The following is a 24,741-nucleotide window of genomic DNA, read 5'->3' on the forward strand; positions in this document are numbered from 1 at the left end:
CAAAGATTATATTCATTAAGTTGCTACATTCCACTTGCTCTTTCCAGGTAGCAATCAATCTTAGTATCAGTTAACATACCATTAGCTGCACACTGTTTCCCTTGTTGATCACCCACAGACCTGAAGCCATCTGCACAGAAACATTCGTAGCTTCCTTTGGAATTTTTGCAGTCCTGGGTGCATGTTCCAAAGATCTCACACTCATTGATATCTAGGCACAGGCAGAGAAAAGATTTCTAGAGGTTAATGTCTTTCTGCACATGCTGGTCATCTTTATTGTGTGAAGTGGTCGGTTTGTCCCTTCCCCACATACTCTAAAAGATCAGTGACCTAATCTGTGATCTTTAACATCCACATCTGTTATCTAACAGAACTGATCTACTACTTAACACGTCTTAACTACAGATTGATAGAAACTGCATTGCTCCTGCTTATCAGATTGCTTTTCAGAGAGACATTTTTTATCATTTTTTTTATGTTATATCACCAAGGAAAGACAAAAATGGGGCATGACTACAATGACATGCAAGAGCAAAGCCTTCTTGAAATGCTGAAGCAAAGATACCTAGTCCTCAGAAACATCAGCATCAGGAAGGAAAGGAAGGCCTTAGGTGATGTTTGATTAAACTATACAAATCATCCACAAAGGCTGGAAGCAAAAAATGGAAGTGTTCACATTGAAACACACTGATATGGTTACTGTGAAGGTACTATGTTGCATGGCCATGTACAATGGCCTTTGGGTAAACTTCTCACCATATTTTACCAGTGCAAAATTATGGCACAATAGACCTTTACTGTAGGCCTGTTTGGAAGCAGAACAGAAGGACAGCACAATCTTCAGTAAGTTTGCTTTCAACAAGAAAAAAAAAAGTAAAACAAACATGCGAAAGTCCAGCAAATTTCTGTCCCTCAGATTGCAAAGATGTGACAAAACCTACATACAGTAAAGTGAAAATATACACCTGCAGCCACCAAAAGCTTAAAACAAGTCTGAACTGTGGAAACAGTTCTTTGCTGAATGAGGTCTGCAATGGTAGAAAAAATGATTCATCAGGAAAACAATTTCGGAGCATCTGCTCAATGTATAACAGCCCTGTTAGACTGCAAAAATAGGCAGTCGCATTTGGATGAAGTGACAGGTCACTGAACACTTAACAGTGAGATGTTTAGAAGATTGAAAATACCATCACAGGAGTTTCTGTTAGTTTCACTGGCCTTGTACCCTGGCCTACAGGAACAAATAAAGCCTCCTTCATTCAGGTTGGTACAGTTATGTTCACAGATATTTTCTGCACAAGTTCGCTCTGTTCCAGGATCTAGGGAGGAAAAAAAAAAATTATACAATTGTAATTAAAAAAACATAGTGATGGGGGGGTGTCATAATTTTTATCATTATGATAACTGAAAATTGTTTTCACATTAGTTTTCTTTCTTTTTTCTAATTGAAACTCAATTAATGTGAGCATCTATTCCCTATAACTAACTAGAAGAGGGTGGTAAATGCTGGTCAAGAATGGCTGTCAGTTAAGAAGTTTAAACTCTAGAAGTGAACAGGGCTAGGATAAGAGCCGTAACAATCAAAGCTCACCTTCACCTTCCTTAAGAGACATGGCATTCTACATTAACACCAATCTGAAGTGACTATTTAAGAGACTTGACTCTAGCGGCTATCTTTGCCAACCTGTCTCTTTCTTACCCAGTCCTTTATTATCAGCTACGCAAAAAATGTTCTCAGTTGCTATCATGCATAACACAGGCCCTACATTATTTATATCTGCAAATTAGAGAGAAGATGACAGCTTGTTCGTGCTGTACCTAATCTAAAGCCTACTGAAGTCAATATAGGTCATTGCACAGAATATACTGCCCTTTAAAACATGCCTATAATGGAAAAGACAAGTCAAGGATAACAGATACTCTGTAACATAGTGAAAATTATACTCTTCTCAAAGTACATTCAAAATTGTCTTGCTTCTGACATATTCTACATACACACAAGTACTTTCAAACTCAATTTTGTTATAGAACTAGAAACAAGAAATAACATGCTTATTGACATAGCATGAGAAAGAGATGTAAGGCAAAGGTATTACATTCCTTTACACATACACATTCCAGTGCTAACTGAATTAAGTTTGAACAGGTCAATTACATATACATGTATAGCATAAATTCATTGTACACACACACATAAATATTCTATTTTTTCCACAACACAGGTATTTGATGTTGGGAAAGCTACAAATGTTACCACCTGATCTGCATTCACATCTGTCCCCATATAGGAAAGTGCTGGCTGCCAGGTGTCTGGTTTGCACTGTTTCATATCCTTTTTGTACTTTAATATTTTCAGTCATTCCGTCAGGTTATATTACCTAAAGACCATTGGGATGGTATGTGAAACAGAGAAAACAGCTGCTTCAAAATGGACTGCACTGTAGGCTTCTGAGTTATTTGCGATTTGCAAGCATGCTGGCTTCTAAATCGCCAGGGCATCATTTGGCACAATGTCACTCAAAGACTGACTGGTTGAAATTGCAAGTACATGCCCCTATTATCACTCTGCAGCTGTCTATATATTAATATAAAAAGTTAGGATTTTTTTTTTTAACAGGTTCCATGAGAACACTCGCTCTTGCTTCAAAGTTCAAGTCAAAGTTTTTACATCTAAATAGATACTAGTAAATGCACAATGCTTCGTTAATAGAAGTTGTGCAGAAGGTCTGAGAAGGCCCTCAGCCCAAAACTGGTTGTCTTTCTTTGTAAAATTTTGTGGTCATGTCTGTAAACAAGAAAATGCAAGCATCTCAATATACTTCAGTTTTTAATGGGGCTGCAGCAACTTATACCAGTTCAGAGTCTGCCCATGAATAATTCCCTAGGTTGGCCTATTGCAATTATGATTGAAATATCTGGCTGTTCCCACCTCCATAATGCAAACCATTTCAAAACAAGATCAGAAACAAGATCAAATTATTTTTTGTGATGCATAAATACTCTAAGCCTAAAATTGACTGCTCAGAGCAGTGAATTCCAATCATTTAGGTTGGAAAAGACCTTTAAGGTCATTGAGTGCTACCATAAACCTAACACTGCCAACTCCCACTAAATCATGTCCCTTAGGTGCCACATCTATATGCCTTTCAAATACTGAAAAGGAAGGAAAACAGGAGATATTGTCATGGCTTATTCGATAATCCTGGCACAGGCTAATTAAAAATGAACACTTCTTAGTATGCTAGTCAAGAAGAAACATGTATTGTTATCAGTTCCGGAAATTTTTACTTCAATAGCACTGTAATTCTGTATTCTATTGACATTATTACTTACTGCAGCCCACTTCATCAAAATGGTCACCACAGTCATCATAATTGTCACAGACATAATGTAGAGGAATGCAATTTCCATTACTGCACTTGAATTCTTCAGTTGTGCATGGTCTTGGGGTTGGTTCTCTACCTATAGTCAAGAAGAGAAACACTCCTCTGTCACAGTTTCAGCTATACAGTACCAACAGACATTACTATTCCACACTGATAATGAGGAAGCTCATGCAATCCAGTAAAATAATGACTTGAGAGAATCTGGAAGTCTGTAGTAAAGCTGAAACTAGAAACATGGCCTCCTGACTTCTAGCCACATCCCCAAGAACTGAAAGGAGCCCCTCCATTTTATAAAGACAGAAGGTAAATTCCTCTTGTTAACAGCTGATTGAGCTTTCTTCTTAATAGTGCAATTCTATTAATATCCTTTAACAATACACTTCATATATCTACTGCAGACTTCAAAAGATTATTGTGATATTAGTAAATAATTAACATTAAGGATATCATACAATAAAGCTAGCAAATAATATCATTAAGCAATATGATTAAACTTGATAATATAAAAATCAACATAGTCAATGAAGACTACATAAGATACCTGTGGACAAAAACCTATTAACAGAGCTTCCGCAGGATTTGGGCATAAATATCGTCAACATTGTTACTATGTGAACAACAGTGCCACAAGTTCAGAAGCACACGTTTCTCTATTTTAAAAGTCCCAGCTATCCATCGCATCCTTATTTTATAATACAGTAAAACTTTCTTCTTCATTATTTTCAGTGGAGTTCATAATAAACTGATACAATTCAGTTGCTGCTCATAATAAAAAGCAATTATTATTTTGAAAATCATGCCCTGAACTTTTTAGACAAATGTTTGCTGATTTTTGCTACTTTCATGGAGAGCTGCAAATACATAGTACCTATCAATAATCATAGTTCAAAGTAGTTCATACTAATAGTTCCTACTGAGCTCTGGTTTTCATAATTTATGCTTAATGTTGACATTTCCATAGTCCTTTGGTATCATTAAACATTAAGAACATCACAGTTACTGAATTTGCTGCTCAATTTTGTGTAAACGTACAGTGTTCCTCTTTCTCATCACTCCCGTCTCCACAGTCATCCTCCTGGTTGCACAGCTCGTGACTATATATACAGCGATTGTTCTCACATCGGAAACGGAATGGAGATTCACAGGCAATATCCACTGAAACCACAGAGATCAAGTCAGTCACACTTTGACACTTCATGCCACTAAGTCACAAATTAACCTAATCACTTTCATCTGGTAACACTTGTATGTTTCCTACATTTCAGAAGGTGTGGAGGCATTCAGAGCCAAAAAAACATTTTCTCCACTTTTTTTGTGATTGCATGTTAAGACATTACACTTTTCTTGTCAGAAGACAGTACATTGTCTTTGGCCAAAGACACATCCTGTGTTTCTACATATAACACTGAGGTTTCTAGATCTGTTTATGAACAAATGCTATTTAAGTGGCTATATAGTATATAACTGACAAAAATTGTTTAAGTAGCACCTCCAACATCTCACTTTTAGAAATAGAGCCAGGACTCCTCAACTGTATTTACAAAGATGTCCCAACTATACTGATAACTTATATTCTCAAAGGTGCTGACATTTTAAAGCTATCTGAATTAATCATTAATTGCAAACTGATACATAACCAACTTAAAAATGTGAAATAGAGTCCTTCTCTCTTTGGCGCGTTTCTCCCTGTTCTTATGACCACATACACAAACATCTGCAAAGCAGTGAGAAACATACTATAGGAGGATGAAGTGAACTTGCATATCACAGTATCACAGTATCACAGTATGTTAGAGATTGGAAGGGACCTCGAAAGATCATCTAGTCCAATCCCCCTGCCGGAGCAGGAACACCTAGATAATGTTACACAGGAATGCGTCCAGGCGGGTTTTGAATGTCTCCAGGGAAGGAGACTCCACAACCTCCCTGGGCAGCCTGTTCATGAAGCAGAATTCTCAGCACTCACCCTGAATTAAGCCTGTGAGAATCTCCAGTGAAAAGAAGTTATTTAAAATTTATTTTCTAATGTTTCTATTATAATTAGATTTTATTATGCATATTCACTTTAATATAATTTTTCTCTCTTACAGCAAAGGTGAAGTTCTTCATCAGAATCATCTCCACAGTCATTATCACCATCACATTTCCAGTATGGCTGGATACAGACATGGTTTTTACATTCAAACAGCATGGGCGGACAGTATGTACCATTAGGATACCGTGTTGCTGAAGAAAAGAAAATTATTAGGACATTTTCAATTACAACAAAAATTTTAGGTTTTCCGGAAAAATATTCAGTCTAACCCTGTATTATTTTTTCAATGTCCTTCCCTCCATAGTAGGAGATATGAGGCACTACGTTAACAACAGACTGCAAGGGCTGAGGACTTCTTGGTAGCTATAACAACCCAAAACCATGTAAAAACAACAACAAAAAATGCCCTAACCGCAAAATAGATTCTGTAAAAGCTGTGGAAAAAAAAATTAATTAGAGCAAAGAGAAATGAAAAATATGACTCTTCCAACCTATATAAATAAACCACACCCTTGCCCTTTCAATGGCTTCTCAAATACTTTTTCCTCCCTTTAAGGACAGACAAATGTTGTGTAACCTAGGTTCTGAAAGATTAACTGTTGCAATGCACATTCCCGGATGTGGTTACCATCAGAAAAATAAAGATCCTACTGTGCAGATGCCCCTTCTTTCCAAAAGCACAGGTGTTAAAATTAAGTACACAGGAAGACGTACAGAACTGCCCTGATACCAACATAAAGAGAAAGGAATTCTCCTGAGTACTGAAGCTTAAAATCATTTGAACACATAAGTCAGAACCAAACCTTCAATATCATCTAAAAGGCCAATGTCAGTGAACACAGATAGAGCTCAGGGCTGGAATAATACTTTCTGGGAAACAGCTGGAGCTGGAGTTCACCACAAGCTACAGCATACAGACATCTTTTTTTTTTTTCACAGTAGATCAATACACAGAAGGAAGACAGAAACAGGAAAATATTTAATTTCCTTGGTTTCACTGATACTTTAGGTAACTATACACAACTCTGAGCATTATAAAAAAAATCCTATTACAGAAAATTGTTGGAAAACAGCACAACCGAAACAGTGGATCCTGCAGTGTCTGTGGGATAGTAAAAAAATTTAATTCAAACACATGCAGATCTTCCAGTGGACCTTGTAAACACATTAATTTACTAGCCTTAGGAATGTGTTTACAACCTATGTAAATGATGGCAACCCATCATTATATTAAAAAGCTGATTCAAAATATTATCCTGAATTTTTACTGACATCACTGAGTGTTGCAGAATTCTGTAACTCTAAGAAGTCATCTCACTTAGAGAGAAAGGACAGATCTTTCTGGAAGTGACCTCAATGAGCACCAATTGCAAAGCCAGAAACTCACGACAAGTTGCTTCATCAGAGAAATCGAGGCAGTCTGCATTTCCATCACATCTGAAGCGCTCCGCAACACAGTGTCCACTATCACACTGGAAATAACCTGGGTGGCAGGTCCTCAGATCTGAAAAGATTCAGAAGTAACTGTTGAAATATCTTGGTCAAATCCAGATAAAGTGCTTACTTTTTGAGAACAGCATCCTAAAAAAGACTGCAAAATCCAAGACCATTAAAACTACGGTAATCCTCTACATTTGGTGGAATGACTGGAGTGATCTGGTTAACATTACTTCATTAAAGATGCTTCCCATGAAGGACTACTTTGCAGAATAATTTATCACATTAGACGCGTAAAGTGTGAATATATAAGAGGTAGCATCCAGACAATACGCACCACAGTCACGTTCATCTGAATTGTCCTCACAGTCATCATCGTGATCACAGATCCACCGGGATGGTATGCAGCGCAAGTTGTCACAACGGTATTCACTTTCTGTGCATTCACGAGGACCTTCATTTAAAACGAATGTACAAATAAGAAAAGTTCCCCAGATGTAAACATTCACACCTATCTCATTAGATAAAAGTAATTTGAGCAGATAATGTGGCATAATACTTAAAAGTAAATATGTTAAAACAGCATTCTCCACAATACTCTTGAAGTATGTTAAATGTTTTACGCCCCTTTTGACACAGAAAAAAGGAAAATCACAGTGGATTTTGTTTCAGCACAGAATTATACAGGAACCTTTATTCCAAATCAGAAAAAAACTAATCTGCTTTCATTGCCTGAGGAATTACATAATAGTACATTTGCACACAGGGCAGAATTCAAATGTCATTTCTTAGCAGAAAACAGGAATTTGTGCTTCATAGTGAGTGGATTTATCAGTGGTTTTATGTATCCAGAATGTTTCCTTCGGCCACCACAATTCTGACTTCCTTCTGACCTCATGGTATTTCAGCAGACACGCTATAGAGTGAAACAAGGGAATGGCTGCAGTTGAGAGCTGTCTGCCCCATTCTCACAAGAAAAGCGATAGTTAAGTCACAAGCTGGACTATATCATGACAGCCAAAAAATAACTCACTGCAGTTGTGCTCATCAGAGTTATCTCCACAGTCATTATCTCCATCACACTTCCAGCGCAGTGGGATACATCGATGATTGTCACAACGGAAATCTCCAAGAGGACTGCAAGTCATCTGCTCTGCAGTGCAGACAGTTTTCCAATGAAACAGCACATTAGCATAGTCTTTGGAGAAGTTGGAATGCACAGAAGATAATTGAAATAGAGATGTTCATGCCACGAACTGGGCCAAATAATAGAGATGTGATTAAGAAACAGCTGAAATGGCTATATAGAACTGAGATGGAAACAAAAAGAGACAAACTTATTACTGACAGAGGAAGGCATCTTGACCTCATGGCGTGTTGCATTTTCAACTCTTTTCTGGTTCTGATAGGATCGGATGTCTTCTAAGCTTTGTGTATGAATGTATAAGGTTTTAACACAGGTGCAAGGGTCTGCGAATGCATTATCATACTTGCCATTACTGATGGTTTCATCAGTACAGGAGGTAAGTTCAGTAGATGTAAAATATACTGACAGTTTTGTCTGAAATAGTTCTGTTCAAGTAACAATATTTCCTGTTTAATTTGATGACATATTAGACAAAATAATAAAATCCTGCTCTTTAGAGTCCATAAACATGTGAGCTGAACAATGAATTGCTGCACACAGAATTTTTGCCAACAAGTAGCTACCAAGATAATTAGTTGATATCAAGCAAAACATGCCTAGGTACATTGTTAGTGAAGCTGTCGAGAAAACTGAGGTGTTTGTAAACTGAAGAAATATTTTAGGTACAAAGTTACGATGAAATTAGTTTCTCCAAACGTACCACAGCCTTGTTCGTCACTGTTGTCTCTGCAGTCATCATTCCCATTGCACACTGCCCACAACGGTATACAGCGGTAGTTGGTTCTACAGCTGAACTGTGTGTGATTGTCACACCGATATGCAGGGCCCACTGAAAGAGGCAGTTGTCAAAGTTGTGTTACTTAGACATTAAGCTTTCCTCCTTGCTGTTTTGCCCTTCAAAATCTGTTATAATTTATAGTCATTATTTCTACTAAAAAGAGCTATCTGCTAATGTCAGTGTTGTAAAGAGAAAGCGTTAAATGTATCTGATTTTACTATCTTTTTCAACCTATGCTGCTTGCACTTTGCAAACATTACAAACCCATGAAAGGTTCAAACGCCATTCAGTGTGTTTTTCCCTGAAGTCTTTAGAGCTGGTAATGGTGGTAATAGAAGCCCCAAGCCTGGAAGCCAGAAGAGGCAGCTTGTCCTCAGATGCTCAAACTTGGTCACAAGTTCTTCCAGGTAGCCAGTAACTCAAAGAGAGATGCTGGAGCACAGAGGAAAACCCTGCTGTTAAATATTGGCTAGACTGTGCTCTATGTTTGCTCTCCCTGTAAGCTTTTGATTCATATGCCTGTCATCCTGAGAAACATGAGCTTCAAGAAATTAAAATTCATTTTGATTTTGTAATAAGTATGACATATGTCAGACTCCAAAATGGAACAAGGTAAATATTGATGAATTGGTATTCACTACTTTCACATAGGCCATGGATCAGCATATATCCTTTTTTACAAAGTGTTGACAGACACCAAGCAAAGAATGCTGCTAGCATCAAGCAAGTCAGTGAGACACTACCAGTTGTTGATAATTTGGCCAGCATAAATAAGCTTTCTCCCCTTCAAGAATAAGTGAATTAGCACATACTCTTTTTTTCTAACACTCTTTACTATATGACTGCAATTAGCTTGCAGAAAACTGCCTTTCCAATGAATTTTAAGCCTCAGGAAAGTTAAATAATGCAGTGTGTTCTGTTTTTGGTGCACTATAATGTAGGCAGCTTACTACAGCTGTGTGCTTACTGCATTCATGAAATGGCTCATCAGAGTTATCACCACAATCATCATCCACATCACATTTCCATGACTGCGGGATGCACCGTCCGTTGTCACATTTAAATTGGCCTGGGGGACAGGTTCTACTGGCACAGTGAGTACTATCTTCATCTGAGTTGTCACCACAATCATCCTCTCTATCACACTGCCAGGCTTCTGGGATACATCGTTTATTTGCACACTGCCACTGATGAGTTTCACACTGGTGATTAGCTGAAAGAATACAAAACTGCTGTTAGGATACTGAAACTTGCAAAACAGTCAGCTGTTGTTACGCCAATTTAAGCAGTTATCATGTCTACACCAAAAGTTAGAAAGAAAGCCAGTAAAAACTAGAAACCGCATTTACTTGCCCAGTTAAGGTACAGATTTCTAATGTCACATGGCATGTTTCCCACAGATGTCTTGAGAAAAGATCCCTATGAATCTACATTTTTCTAGGAGTGGAACAGATACTATCTTCTCCTAAGGCATAGGGGAGTAAAGACAGCATTCAAACATGACATGGCAGGGGTTCCCATCACTTTGCAGAGGAGCTAGTGACATTGTGACAGCTCTGGCTGTACTACCATCTTAGATACACATTGCCTGATGAGCCTGTTCCTCTGACTATGAATGAACACCTCAGAAAAAAGAAGACCATGATAATATGAGCTCCACAACCTATACATGTACAACCTCTATTCCCAAAAGCAAAGCACTATAATCTAATGTCAGCAGTACTGGCAAACTGGAGGAGCTCTGAAGGTCTATGAAAATAGGAGTCAACATTGATCCCTGCTTCCAGACTTTTTATGTCTCACTGGACACCACCCTACTACTTTTTTTATATACACTGCCAAACTGTTCAAGAAGGAACATTGTGTTACAAATTCCATACGTTTTCTAGACTAAAGGATTCTATTCCCGTGCACAAGATAAGCAGAACAAATTATATAGGCCTAAACTGACTTTTATTGTACCCAGTACGTTAAAACCAGTGACACAATATCCAGCTGACACATTTCTACTTATATAATATTCCCCTGTGCCACACTCGAGAGCTTAGCTATTTGAAACTCGGGTAAAACTGACATTTCTGTCATTGTTAGAAACACTTTACTAATGGAAGACAATGAAACTGTCGATTATACAACCACACTGCTTTCCCCATCACCACTTCGCCTTTATATTACTGCTCTTACAACTGCCAGAACTACATTATTTACAAAAAGAGAACTAAGGATGTGCTTTTTTAAATTAGACGTATGTGGAATAAGACAGTTTCTAAGGAAATAACGTAATTCCACAAGCATAGTTAGGCTACATTTCTAAAATACTGCCACCACAAGCAGTATTTTAGAAATCACAACTCTCCAAAACAAATCTTCCCACATGCACTGCAATGCAGAAGGTGAAATAATTTTGTCCCATCATCACAAAGCTCTACAACACAGGGAAAATTAGCATAGCTGGTAGACTGACCTAGCATTAGGAAGTCTTGGATTCCTCATACTCACCATGGTTTACTTAACAAAGTAGGTCCTGCTTCTAGTATTTTATACCTCAGATTGAAATTTACACCAGCTCAAATCTATCTCAAAGATGTAGAAAATGTTTGTGCTTTGATATTTTGATTTGTTTTGATACCTTTGATCTCCTGTACCCTGCTTTTGCACAGAGGAGAATTGCTCTAGCAGGTGCAAGATTTTATAAAGAGTGCCTCTGTCTATCTCACCTTTCCATCTGTAAAATCACAGAATCATTGAATGGTTAAAATTGGAAGGGATCTTAAAGATCATCTAGTTCCCACACCCTTGCCATGAGCAGGGACACCTTCCACTAGACCAGGTTGCTCAAAGCCCTGCCTAACCTGGCCTTGAACACTTCCATGGATGGGGCCATCACAGCTTCTCTAGGCAGTCTCTTCCCATGTCTCACCACCCTCATAGCAAAGAATTTCTTCCTAATAGCTAATCTAAATCTACCCTCTTTCAGTTTAATACCATTTCCCCTTGTTCTGTCACCACAAAGTATACATGTTTTGTACTGGCAAAACACTTAAATTTATTAGTTGTAACATACCACAAAGTATAGGATCTTCATCTGATCTGTCATGGCAATCTGGCTGGGTATTGCACAGGAAATGTGGACTTGTGCAGTTCCCATCATTACACTGGAACTGACCAACAGGACAGTATCGGTGTGGACAGGTAGGGGGCTCATCAGAGCCATCTCGACAGTCCCTCTGTCCATCACATTTCCACCAGATAGGAATACACCTACAAAAGAAGACAGTGTTTTCTTTGGTATGTCTCTGCAGCTATACAACCACAATGCTATCACCTGAAATAATAGATGATATTGGTGAGTCTCTAGAAGAAAGTTAACGGCAAATTAAGAACGTTTTAATTTTTATACATATTTATGGCAACCACCTCTCATGCTTTCTAAAACAATTATCAACTGGATTTTTAATGTAATATTTTAATTCACCTGAGCTTTAGCACAAGAATTTCACTAGGGAATGTCATTGTAACTCTCTTTCAAAAGGCCACCCAACAAGCAGGTCTGCTTCATAGGCTCCAGAGTGATACAATATCAGCACATTTTATCACCATTTCTCTCCCTCGACTGCAGTTGTCTCAGAAAAAGAGTTGGAAATGCACCCCCACGTCAACTAAGCTGCTTGCCTGGGCCACTGGCAGACAGCATATATTTGGCAGAAACAGATACATTGTAAAAGATGAACAAAATATAAGAGAAGGTCCTAGGTTTGTGAATTCAACTAGAGATGGTTCATAGAGGTGCACATTTCTAACACCCAACCTTTGCTACATTAGCAATGCCATATAACAGGAAGAAAAGTAAAAAGTACTATTTAAACAATTAATCTGGAAGTATTTTTCCAAAAGGGAAGTCTGTCTGGTCTTTACTTTGTCTTTGCACACACACCACAAACTCACAGTGAGAGCAAAAGGGATCCCTAGCTCCATGTCACAGAATCACAGAATCACAGAATCCCAAGGTTTGGAAGGGACCTCAAAAGATCATCTAGTCCAACCCTCCTGCAAGAGCAGGGTAACCTAGAGTACATCACACAGGAACTTGTCCAGGCGGGCCTTGAATATCTCCAATGTAGGAGACTCCACAACCCCCCTGGGCAACCTGTTCCAGTGATCTGTCACTCTCACAGTAAAGAAATTTTTCCTGATGTTCACATGGAACCTCCTATGCTGCAGTCTATACCCATTTCCCCTTGTCCTATCACTGGACATCACTGAAAAAAACCTAGCTCCATCGTCCTGACACTCATCCTTTACATATTTGTAAACATTGATGAGGTCACCCCTCAGTTTCCTCCAAGCTAAAGAGACCCAGCTCCCTCAGCCTCTCCTCATAAAAGAGATGTTGCACTCCCTTAATCATCTTTGTGGCTCTGTGCTGGACTCTTTCAAGCAATTCCCTGCCCTTCTTGAACTGAGGGTCCCAGAACTGGACACAATAATCCAGATAATTCTGAAGAGATCAAACTGCAAGATGTATCTTTACAGCTTTGAAAAATAGACAGTGGGAAGTGAACTTACCTCTCAGTGTCTGCACAGAGAAACTGGGTGCTAGAGCACATGGGAAGGCAGTGAGCTGTGTTGCCGAACTGTACTATCATGAAGTTATCAGGACATTCACAGGAATAACCCTGACCACCAGCTTTTATCAGACAAAGATGGGAACAACCACCATTGTTGGTGCCACAAGGATTATTTACTGGTAAAATAGAAGAATAAATATTACTATACTTTGCAAACCCCGGGACACAAAGGTATCAATGTACAATAGACTCCTCTAATACTCTATTGAAAGCCTAAATGTAATAAGTTGAATACCAGGAACTAGGGAGACAAATGTATGATTTCATATACAGGAAATGTATGCTATTAAGCTACGACATTTCAGAAATGAATTTAAAATTACACATTTCCAGTCATTACTATTGAAAGAAAAGGCAATTTATAACTGTAAAGGTCTATATTTACTCTGCTCATTTTATTCCCAGAAAAGGCAAAACCTGAGTGCACCCAAGACCTTTCATGATTAAGTCTCTGGATAACAGTTAAATGCAAATCTAAATCTGTTTTCTTACCAAAGGGCTGTCTGTATGGGTGGTAAACATGGATGTCAAATGGCCTGTGTGTGGTGTTCACAAGAACAGTCCTGCCTGATCCATCATATTTATTTCCTTTTTCAACTGTTCGTGTGTTCCAGTCAGTCCAATATATCATGTCTTCAAATATTGTTATTGCAAATGGATGAGGTAAAGTCCCATCATATACTGTGTGACGATGATGTCCATCCAGGTCAGAATATCTACACAAAGGAAAATATGTACAAAACACTCAGATGAATGCCAAAACATCTTCACACCTTTATTATGTATGCTTTTGGTACTTCATTTTTGGTGTCCAGGACCATGCAATGTGGAATTGTAGCTTATTTAGTCCCGAGCAATCACTGTCCTCAATGAACGCATTTTAAAACACGCAGGAAAGTATGATGGGTTATTTTAGGCAAATAAACGGAATAGAGGAGCATTCACTGAAAGGTAAAGTGTTCCGACAGAAGCATATCATCTAGATAAATGAAATCTTGCACATTTGCTGCCTTAGAGAAAGTTATTTTTGTCACATAGGAGACTAGCTTGCCTGGATCATTCAAACTGCTAATGGAACACGTAAGACAATAACTGGCCTCCTATATTCCTAAATTGCACATGTCTTTCTGATTTAGAATCTCCTCTGATATCTTTAATAACATTTTATATTTTTACTATCACTTTGCTATAGAGGTAAATTATATAATTAATACATATTTTTAAAAACATGGCTTTAAAGCTTCAGCATAGAAAAGTCTGCCAGAAAAGAAGTAAGCATAAAAATAAATCTAAATATATATGTAAATATGAATAGAAATATAAATAGTAATAAAAATACAAAGGGTTGCTTTTAAAGTATTTCAATGCTTTGACAAGAATCACAAATGCTAGTTACTCATTTTTACTGCTATTTCAGTGGAAATTTATAACACTAGAAGCAATTAATAGATTTTTCTTGGTTAATAAAAAATACCCCAAATGCTAACAGGAAATTCCATGTCATACCTATGGATAAACATTCAGACATCTAACAACTTGTGTACTACTTTATTAAGTTGGAAAAAGGAGTCATTTTGATACTCAGTTTTGCTTTGGTTCATGTCATACATCTAGATACAAAGAAGTTGCATATCTGAGTACAGGCTGTGAATCTTTTCACTATAATTTTTACTACTGTGCCATCTAGTAATTTGTATCACCTACTACTCCATACTTTCTGACTCTCGTTTCCTACAGTCAGTAGGCAGAAATATGCATGATGCTTACAGCATTTTAAATGCTACCACTGCAATCTGACATGAGCAATTATTCACTTGTTTTATTCTTTCTGCATACATACTCAATGTAATTTAGATGGGCATCTGCCCAGTAGAGCTTGTCATTGGTGTAATCTATGGTGAGTCCATTGGGCCACTCTAACTTTGTAGAAATAATCACTGTCTTCTCCTTGCCATCCATGCCTGCTCGTCCAATATAGGCTCGATCTGCCCAGTCTGTCCAGTAGATCTGTCTGTTCAAATAATGAACAGTTAGGATTGTCGTAAAAATATGCTGAAGTAAATATTAGAAGCCATACTCAAATACAGTATTTCTTGCAAAAGAACTAAAGCATAGATTGAGGGAGATAATAAAAAAGTTAACATATTTATAATAGCGTGACCAGCAGGTCGAAGGAGGCAATCCTGCCCCTCTACTCTGCTCTTGTGGGACCTCACTTGGAGTATTGTGTGCAGTTCTGGTGTCCTCAACATAAAAAGGACATGGAACTGTTGGAACAAGTCCAGAGGAGGGCCATGAAGATGATCAGGGGACTGGAGCACTTCCCATATGAAGATAAGCTGAGAAAGTTGGGGCTGTTCAGCCTGGAGAAGAGAAGGCTGCATGGAGACCTCATAGCAGCCTTCCAGTATCTGAAAGGGGCCTATAAGGATGCTGGAGACGGGCTATTCATTAGGGACTGTAGTGATTGGACAAGGGGAAAACAGGTTCAAACTTAAACAGGGGAAGTTTAGATTGGATATAAGGAAGAAGTTCTTTACTGTAAGGGTGGTGAGGCACTAGAATAGGTTGCCAAGGAAGTTGTGAATGCTCCATCCCTGGTGGTGTTCAAGGCCAGGTTGGAGAGAGCCTTGGGTGACATAGTTTAGTGTGAAGTGTCCCTGACCATGGCAGGGGGGTTGGAACTAGACGATCTTTAGGTCCTTTCCAACCCTAACTATTCTATGATTCTATGATTTGCTACTCTGCTACAGCAGTCAACTGAATGATCACAGTCATCTTCAAAGAATGGAACTGGCAGCCCCACCATCTATCAAACCACACACACTTCCAACAATTTTTTAGCCTTGCAATCAAAACTTCCTTGTCTACATGGAACCAAATTCCTCTTTCAACACTATCTGATTCCTAAACTGCAACTAAGATCGAATGCCATGCAAATTTAAGTGCAGGCAGGCAAAATTTATTTCAGATTTTCAAAGACAGTGCAAGACTATCTGCAAAAGGAAGCAAAAGCACTCGTGAAATGTCATACCCGTATTTTGGATGAACAACAATTGCTCTGGGGTACTGAAAGCAGAAAGTGTTGTTGGCATCCACACACCGGTCCACTAGCTTTTTCCGAAATCTTCCATCAAGTTCAGAGACATAGAGACAATCTTTGTAGGCATCCACCCAGTACAATTTTCTGAAATGATTTAGAGTTCATTTATTTACCCTTATTTGCTTGTTTCATTTTGCTTCACAGCATCTAAAAATCCCTAAACTCCTCTTCTCTTTCCTTTTCCTCCTACCAACAATGGCCAGCAAAACAGACACGTAATGCAACAGTTTCTGACCAGGGCTGTGAGGTATTGGAAAGGATCATCATCTGTTCCATGCTGCCACCTCTGCTCTCACCAAACAGGTAGAACACCTGGCAGGTTCTCCTTTAAAAAAAACAGTTCAAGTGCTGAATTTAAACTTCACCTAAAATTTTCTAACTTTTCTATTACTTTGCATAGAAGTGTACACAGCTGCAGTCAATGAAATCATGCAGCTGAAGCAATGATTTTAAAAAGCCTGAAACAAAACAAAGCATTTAATTAAAAATACAGCAGCTATTTTGAAACTGTTTGAACAGCTGGTCAGCATCCACAGGGCCATTCCAGATACAGTCTGACAGACAGAATCTGTCTACACCACCCTAAGTAGTACCATTCCCACCAGGGTGGAAGAGAAGACATTCTTCCCAACCTAAACTTCATGACAACCTCCAGTCCTCTCCCTGTGCTGAAAATTAGTGGAAAAACTCATCAACTATTGTATTATACTCTAGCCCTCATGAAACATCTAAACAAAAACTGACTGATGACTTAACTAATGGTAGCTGAAATAATTCAGCAACTGTATTAATAATGGAGCAATAGCACCACCTGAGCTAAAAACAGGCTTTTCCTTCCTCACCTGTCCATGAATTATAAAGCATTTGGGACTGCGGGCAACATTAAGTATCATTAGGTTTAGCGACAAAGGGGTTTAAAAATAAAAAATAATATAGTGACATTGACTGAGTCCAGAGGGCTGGCTGGAGCACATCTTCTATGAAGACAGGCTGAGAGATTTGGGCTTGGTCAGCCTGGAGAAGAGAAGGCTCAGGGGAGAACGTATAACAGCCTTCCAGTCCCTAAAGGGGGTCCTACAAGAAATCTGGAGGGGAACTTTCTGCAAGGGCATGTAGTGATAGGACAAGGCAGAATGACTTTAAATGGACAGAGGGGAGATTAGGAAAAATTTCTTCACTATGAGGGTGGTGAGACACTGGAACAGGTTGCCAGACAAGTCATGGATGACCCCATCCCTGGAAGTATTCAAGGCCTGGTTGGATGGGGCCTTGAGCAACCTGGTCCAGTGGAAGGTGTCCCTGCCCATGGCAGGGGGCTGGAACTGGAAAAGCTCTGAGATCCTTTCCAACCTAAACCGTTTATGATTCTATGACATATTCATATAACCACTCTCATTTAAGTTCTAAATATGGCATTTTGAATTATTCTCATTATTTTGAAAAGTCTGATCCATGATCGGTCTTCACTGGCAAATGCTCTGACCACACCACCCAAGACTTGGAAGGCAGACGCAGGGACTGTGAGAATGAAGACCTTAGGCTCACTGCAGGAGAGGATCTGGTACTGAACGTACACAAGTCCATGGGACCTGATGAAAACCATCCGCGGGTCCTGAAGGAGCTGGTGAATGAAGTTGCTAAGCCACTCTCCATCATATCTGAAAAATCATGGCAGTCAGGTGAAGTTCCCAGTGACTGGAAAAAGGGAAATATAATTCCCATTTTCCAAGAAGAGGAAAATGGCTGACCCAGGAAACTACAGACCAGTCAGTCTCACCTCTGTGCCTGGCAAAATCTTGGAGCAGATTCTCCTGGAAGGCATGCTAAGGCACATGAAAAACAACAAGGTGCTTGGTGACAGCCAGCATGGCTTCAGTAAGGGGAAATCCTGCCTGACCAATTTGGTGATCTTCTGTGATGGAGCTACGGAACTGATGGACAGGGTTAGTGCAGTTGACATCATCTACCTGGACATGTGGAAAGTGTTTGACACTGTCCCACACCACATCCTTGTCTCTAAACTGGAGAGACATCAATTTGATGGATGGACCACTCGGTGAATAAAGAACTGGCTGGATGGCCGCACACAAAGAGTTGTGGTCAATGGCTCAATGTCCAGCTGGAGACCAGTAACGAGTGGTGTCCCTCAGGGATCGGTGTTGGGACCGGTCTTGTTCAACATCTTCGTCACTGACATGGACAGTGGGATTGAGTGCGCCCTCAGCAAGTTTGCCGATGACACCAAGCTGTGTGGTTCAGTTGATACGCTGGAGGGAAGGAATGCCATCCAGAGGGACCTTGACACGCTTGTGAAGGTGGGCTGATGCCAACCTTATGAAGTTTAACCATGACAAGTGCAAGCTTATGAAGTTTAACCACGACAAGCAATTCCAGGCATAGGTACAGGTTGGGCAGAGAAGAGATTCAGAGCAGCCCTGGGGGTGTTGGTCAATGAGAAAATGAACATGAGCCGGCTTCAGTGTGCGCTCGCAGCCCAGAAAGCCAACCGTATCCTGGGCTGCATCAAAAGGTGTGTGACCAGCAGGTCGAAGGAGGTGATCCTGCCCCTCTACTCTGCTCTCGTGGGACCTCACTTAGAGTATTTGGTGCAGTTCTGGTGTCTTCAACATAAAAAGGACATGGAACTGTTGGAACAAGTCCAGAGGAGGGCCATGAGGATGATCAAGGGACTGGAGCACCTCCCATATGAAGATAAGCTGAGAAAGTTGGGGCTGTTCAGCCTGGAGAAGAGAAGGCTGCGTGGAGACCTCATAGCAGCCTTCCAGTATCTGAAAGGAGGCTATAGAGATGCTGGAGACAGGACTACTCATTAGGGACTGTAGTGATTGGACAAGGGGAAAACAGGTTCAAACTTAAACAGGGGAAGTTTAGATTGGATATAAGGAGGAAGTTCTTTACTGTAAGGGTGGTGAGGCACTGGAATTGGTTGCCAAGGAAGCTGTGAATGCTCCATTCCTGATGGTGTTCAAGGCCAGGTTGGAAAGAGTCTTGGGTGGCATGGTTTAGTGTGAAGTGTCCCTGCCCATGGCAGGGGGGTTGGAACTAGATGATCTTAAGGTCCTTTCCAACCCTAACTATTCTATGATTCTATGATATTTAAACCTTTCATACTGATAGTACTACACTCAGAAAGCAAAACCTGATGAAACACAGCAAAGAGCACTGTCAGAAAGAGCACCACATAAAGACAGTTTCTATGTAAGTAAATCAGATTACTTTTTGATACACAACATGCAATTAAAAAATTACCATAATGAAAAGTGATTTCCAATTACATCACCCTTATACTGCCCTCACAGCTCTAGTGATTTGGATCATGTTGTTTGAGTGTTAAAAATGCATTTTTCAAGAGCAAAAGAAACATGTTCTTCACATTGGCACTGGAGCAAAATTTCACTAATGTTTGTTATTACTTACTTCATTGGAATCTAGTTACCTGTTGTAACATATTGTTTACCTACAGAGCGAGGCCTGCATCCCAACCCCAGAAAATGCTAGCGAAGGAATAGAGACTAACCTCAGAATCCCTACCCCATAGCCACACATAACAGCCCACCTGGTAGCTTGCCTAGTCTGTTCATTAATGATTTCCTAACAAGTTTTTCCCAAGGGTCATAGGCACTGCTTCCTTACTGATGAGAGAGCAACTCTGATATAATCTCAGTATACTTAATATGACAGCTGTTAGAATGTCATGTAACAGATGGTGGTAAACAATTCCAGTCCACTTATATAAGACTGCATCCACAACACAGAATTATTTCAGCTCTCATCAGGAATTTCACATGAAGTAGGAGAAAACCCTAAGATAAATTTTCTCACACATCATTTTCTTAGTGGCCCAGAAAGACAGAAAGTGTATTTTCTTACCTGCCAACCCAGTCAACAGCGATACCTTCCCCGTTGGGCACATCATCACTTATCACTGCCTCCTTATTTGTTCCATTTAGGAACATTCGTTCAATGACCTTCCTCCCCACATCAATCCAGTACAACCTCTTTTCCACCCTGTCAAAGTCCAGTGCCACCACATTTCTCAGTCCTTGCAAAATGAGAGAGTAAGACTGGCCATCTGCTGTGAGATTTCTCAGATAGTAACGATTGCTAAAAATAAGGTATGGGGAGATATTACTATTTTGCCGGCAACTTTTTCCATCAGGCTCCCGGATATAGCCTGGGGCACACTTACAGATGTAGGAGCCAGCTGTGTTCTCACAAATCTGGCTACATACTGATGGAGTTTCATTGCACTCATCAATATCATCACAAGTCCGTTTATCAGACATAAGTTTATAGCCGGGATGACAAGAACAGTAGAAATTGGTCTGTGTGTCTGTACAGTTATGATCACATCCACTGATTGAAGGGTCACTGCATTCATTTATACCTGGGGAAGAAGAAGAGCTCTATTCAAGAAACCAGATAGCAAAGAAAATAATGCAGTCACTTTCCAATGTACTCTTCTGTCCCTCTCTCTCCCTGCTAGGCCCTGGAAATGCTGAATATGAATCTGGGCTGCTGTAATAAAGGAACAAGGAAAAGAATGTAATCTAATACAAAATTATTCTAGCACCTTAGAGGTCTGTCACCAAACACAGTGAACTGAAAATACATACTTATGCATGGTGCATTTTGTAAATGAAAGGACAATACATAATGTCTCAACTAAATTGAGTTTATGTAATTAGCTAATTTTCATGGTTTGTTGAAACAATATAAGAAATATTATTTAATTAAAACAAAAATTTAGATATAAAAATTTCTTCTAATCCCTCTGACAGAAGATAGACTATGGCTACAATTAAGTGAATGGCTTAAGAATTCTTTCTTTTAAGGCTGCCTAAGCATTTCAAAATTAAGTAAGACAATACAAATCAATCTACACATACCACATCCTTTTTCATCACTATTATCTAAGCAATCATCCAAGCGGTTGCAGACTTTAACCACTTCAATGCAGTTTCCATTGTCACATTTAAAATGATGAGGAGAGCAAGTTGCTTCTGGTGTATTACAGAGATGTTCCAGCTCATCAGATTCATCACCACAGTCATTGTCCCCATCACAGATGTAGGCCTTGGAAATGCAGCGCCCATTCTGACAAGTAAACTGGTGTTGTTGACAGGGTTCATAGATGCATCCCCTTTCATCACTGCTGTCACCACAGTCATTCCGCCTGTCACACCTGAAGAAGGATGAGCAAGTATAAGAAGATAATCACTACCTTTAGGGCAGATGGATAGATACACTCTTCCGATTTCCAAAGGCAGCCAGATAATATTGGCTCCAATGGAAGAGACTTTCAGAAATTAGGTTCATATTATATAGAATCTGGTTCTCTGAGATCTGCTTGTATTCCCTATATGCATTACAAGCTGAACAGAATCACCCCAAGAGACATTACTAGGCACAAGAAAAGTGATGCAATGCTAATGGTGAGTATTTGGAATATTAACATAGAAAATTTCTGAGCATTTTAAAGTTAAAACTAATGTGTGAATGCAGAGCAGATAAACAGTATCATTACAGCATGTAGATCTAGGTAACAAGTAAAGAGTATGAAAAAGCTTTTGAATTATCTCCCTCACTTTAAGCAAATTTTGAGTATTCCTGCAGTGGCTCAGGTAGTAACAAACCTGTATGTGTTTCGGATGCACAAGCCATTACTACAAGTAAACTCATTTTCTGTGCAAGATCTTCTTGTACAGTTTTGGTGCTCATCAAATGCATCACTGCAGTCAGCATCACCATCACAGACCCATGCCCGAGGAATGCACCTCCTGAGCGGGGGTCGATTGTTGGCACATGTGAACTCTGCTGCCGTGCAGTTGCGGTTTGCTGAAAGAAAAGCATGTTCACTGAGACACCAAGTTATACTCTGTATTCTGTAACACCCTCTCCCACTACACACACACACACACACAGCCTAGTTATCCACCCTTAATCTGCAATAAAGCTATGCTCTGCTGCACATTCAGAGAGAATAAGAAGGGCAAGTGTACCCATCTATTGTTAAAAGAATCAAGGAGCAGGACCAGGTTTGGTGAACCTTCATCCCTTCATTCACCCTCTAAACAGGCATGCTTATTTTACTCACTAGTTTCTAAAGAAATTATGTCAGAACCATGTGGTTATTAATATGCACACACAAGACATAGTGCATGACAATCAGGGAGTATCTCAAAGGAAGCTGTTATTGCTTCCCAGATCACACAAACAACCCAGGTAAATTATATCTCCATTTGAACTCAAAAATTCAAAGAACAGTAATTGCAAAATTAGAACAATTACCCTTCCACAGTAAAACACTCAATTTTAACTCACTATAATGAAATTAAAGTACAGGAAGAGTGCACCTTATCTTAATGTACACTTTTATGAATAGAAAGATTGGCAGAGGGTGGGAGTCTGCGCTTGGTTGTTTTCTAATAAATACTTGCAGCACAAAGAGCAGTATGTATTTGCATTAAACACCCACCACAATTATGTCTTTGATCCTCATCACTCATATCCCCGCAGTCATTATCACCATCACAGATCCATGTTGCTGGGATACATCTGCCATCATCACATCTGAACTGGTCGCTTGAACAAGTCCGGACTTGGGGTACTTAAAAATTAAAACAATCACTCTGCTTGTTAAACTACCTGCACTGCCATGAAAATCTAACAAGAAACATATTTTAGGGAGAATCTTATGATAGTGACATGTAAAATAGAAATCTAAATGTAAGACAGTTAAGGTATAAGCTGCAAGACATTTTCTTATGCTAAAGGTGCAACTCCAGCAAAGTAAGCTATTAGTCCTGTTTAAAACATAGAAGAATCTGTTCTGCTTTATGTTAAGCCAACTTTTATAGTGAGAATAATGAGAATTTTGTAATACCAATTCTCAGTGACTTGTTAGCCCCTTCTCTTCTTCCCTAGAGATGACCTACTTCTTTTCACCTTCATCCCTGCCACACTGCTTATTATCATTAGTTTCTATTGTAAACACAGGATTTGCTTACTGCAATACTATGACACCTTATAGTCAGCAACGTTCCTCTGCATCCCATTTTTCCCAAAGATGCAATACTGCACACACACTTTCTGTATAGCATAACATCTGCTTTTACATCCAATACAATACCAAAATACTTGTTACTTTTTGTTACTTGATTCACCACTATCAGTCTTACAAAGACCCAGGAGATTATACATTAACAGTAATTACATTAAAAGCAATCAATTGTTGCAATTAAAAGCCTTCATATTCCATACACAGGTATAAGTATTTAAGACTTGAATTACTCAGTGACTCATATTATTTAGAGTCAGTGAGTAAACCTCAGAATATACTTATTTCAAGCTGAAAAAAAAAAAAAATAAAAGAGGAACTACTGATTTTCCATAGCCCATTGTGTTGTATCTTCTGAGTGTAAACTTACCACAAGAAGCAGGTTCATCAGAGCCATCAGTACAGTCTATTCCTTGATCACAATACCAATGAGCAGGAATGCAACGTCCCGATGTACAACGAAACTCACTATTTGTGCAAGTCAGTGAGACTGGAAGAAAAAACCTATGTATGACTTCTTTCTTTCTGTTACCTTTCCACCTTGTTTTAAGTTGCTTTTGAGTCCATGTTATGCAAAAATATTAAAGACCCCAAAAAAGAAAGAGAAAAAATTATGCTAGGAAGGATGTCTTTTCACAGCCTATCTGCAATGAGTTCATTATGCAAAAAACAGGCTTAATTCTCTCCTTGGGCGTACCTATCAGCTAATAAGTAGACAAAATTTGCTCTGGAAACAGGATTGCATGCAGCAACTGTAAATATGTTCTACATTTGTACTTGAGATTTGTGCACAAGAAAATAAGCACAGTCAAATATACCCATTTCTCCAGTTCCCAAACCAGGCTGTAGCAGACTCCATGCTTTACAAGGAATCAAAATCTGTAGTAAGGAAGTAATATCTTATGGCAAATATTGCTTTCCTTGTTTCCCCACCAATTTTTCTTCACTTGCAGGTAGGAATCTTTTCTTAATGGCAGATAAGAGCAAACTGTAACCCTGAATAGTTCCAGCTAAGCACATTGCAAATATTCCTTTTGCCCTTTGGCTGAGCCCCCTGGCATGTACAGTGTGTTTGATAAGTTCTTCAGTAGTTACAGATACTTTCCTGTACCCTCTGATAGTTTCAAGATACCAAAAAGGACCTAA

The 24,741-nt window shown here is 39.2% G+C and overlaps 1 protein-coding gene across 2 annotated transcripts in view; it reads right to left on the reverse strand.

Moving 5' to 3' along the window:
• The window catches only part of LRP2 (LDL receptor related protein 2), a 123,740-nt gene that overhangs the window by 17,354 nt on the left and 81,645 nt on the right, over window positions 1-24,741 (reverse strand). For both annotated transcript variants that reach the window (XM_061452900.1, XM_061452890.1), the window contains exons 46-65: window positions 23,966-24,085; window positions 23,014-23,145; window positions 22,172-22,373; window positions 21,425-21,720; window positions 20,406-20,922; window positions 16,446-16,598; window positions 15,252-15,422; window positions 13,904-14,127; window positions 13,350-13,527; window positions 11,848-12,044; window positions 9,751-9,996; window positions 8,706-8,834; window positions 7,892-8,011; window positions 7,196-7,312; window positions 6,809-6,925; window positions 5,475-5,612; window positions 4,419-4,541; window positions 3,334-3,462; window positions 1,188-1,319; window positions 80-211 (exon numbers count right to left, since the gene is read on the reverse strand). In XM_061452900.1, coding sequence (XP_061308884.1) covers window positions 80-211; window positions 1,188-1,319; window positions 3,334-3,462; window positions 4,419-4,541; window positions 5,475-5,612; window positions 6,809-6,925; window positions 7,196-7,312; window positions 7,892-8,011; window positions 8,706-8,834; window positions 9,751-9,996; window positions 11,848-12,044; window positions 13,350-13,527; window positions 13,904-14,127; window positions 15,252-15,422; window positions 16,446-16,598; window positions 20,406-20,922; window positions 21,425-21,720; window positions 22,172-22,373; window positions 23,014-23,145; window positions 23,966-24,085 — 3,573 coding nt within the window. The remainder of the gene's footprint in view (window positions 1-79; window positions 212-1,187; window positions 1,320-3,333; window positions 3,463-4,418; window positions 4,542-5,474; window positions 5,613-6,808; window positions 6,926-7,195; window positions 7,313-7,891; window positions 8,012-8,705; window positions 8,835-9,750; window positions 9,997-11,847; window positions 12,045-13,349; window positions 13,528-13,903; window positions 14,128-15,251; window positions 15,423-16,445; window positions 16,599-20,405; window positions 20,923-21,424; window positions 21,721-22,171; window positions 22,374-23,013; window positions 23,146-23,965; window positions 24,086-24,741) is intronic.

The sequence above is a fragment of the Pezoporus flaviventris genome, unplaced genomic scaffold (assembly GCF_033815535.1).
Source record: "Pezoporus flaviventris isolate CSIRO_AGI_PZ_B2104156 unplaced genomic scaffold, CSIRO_AGI_Pfla_v1 ptg000001l, whole genome shotgun sequence".
Lineage (NCBI taxonomy): Eukaryota > Metazoa > Chordata > Aves > Psittaciformes > Psittacidae > Pezoporus > Pezoporus flaviventris.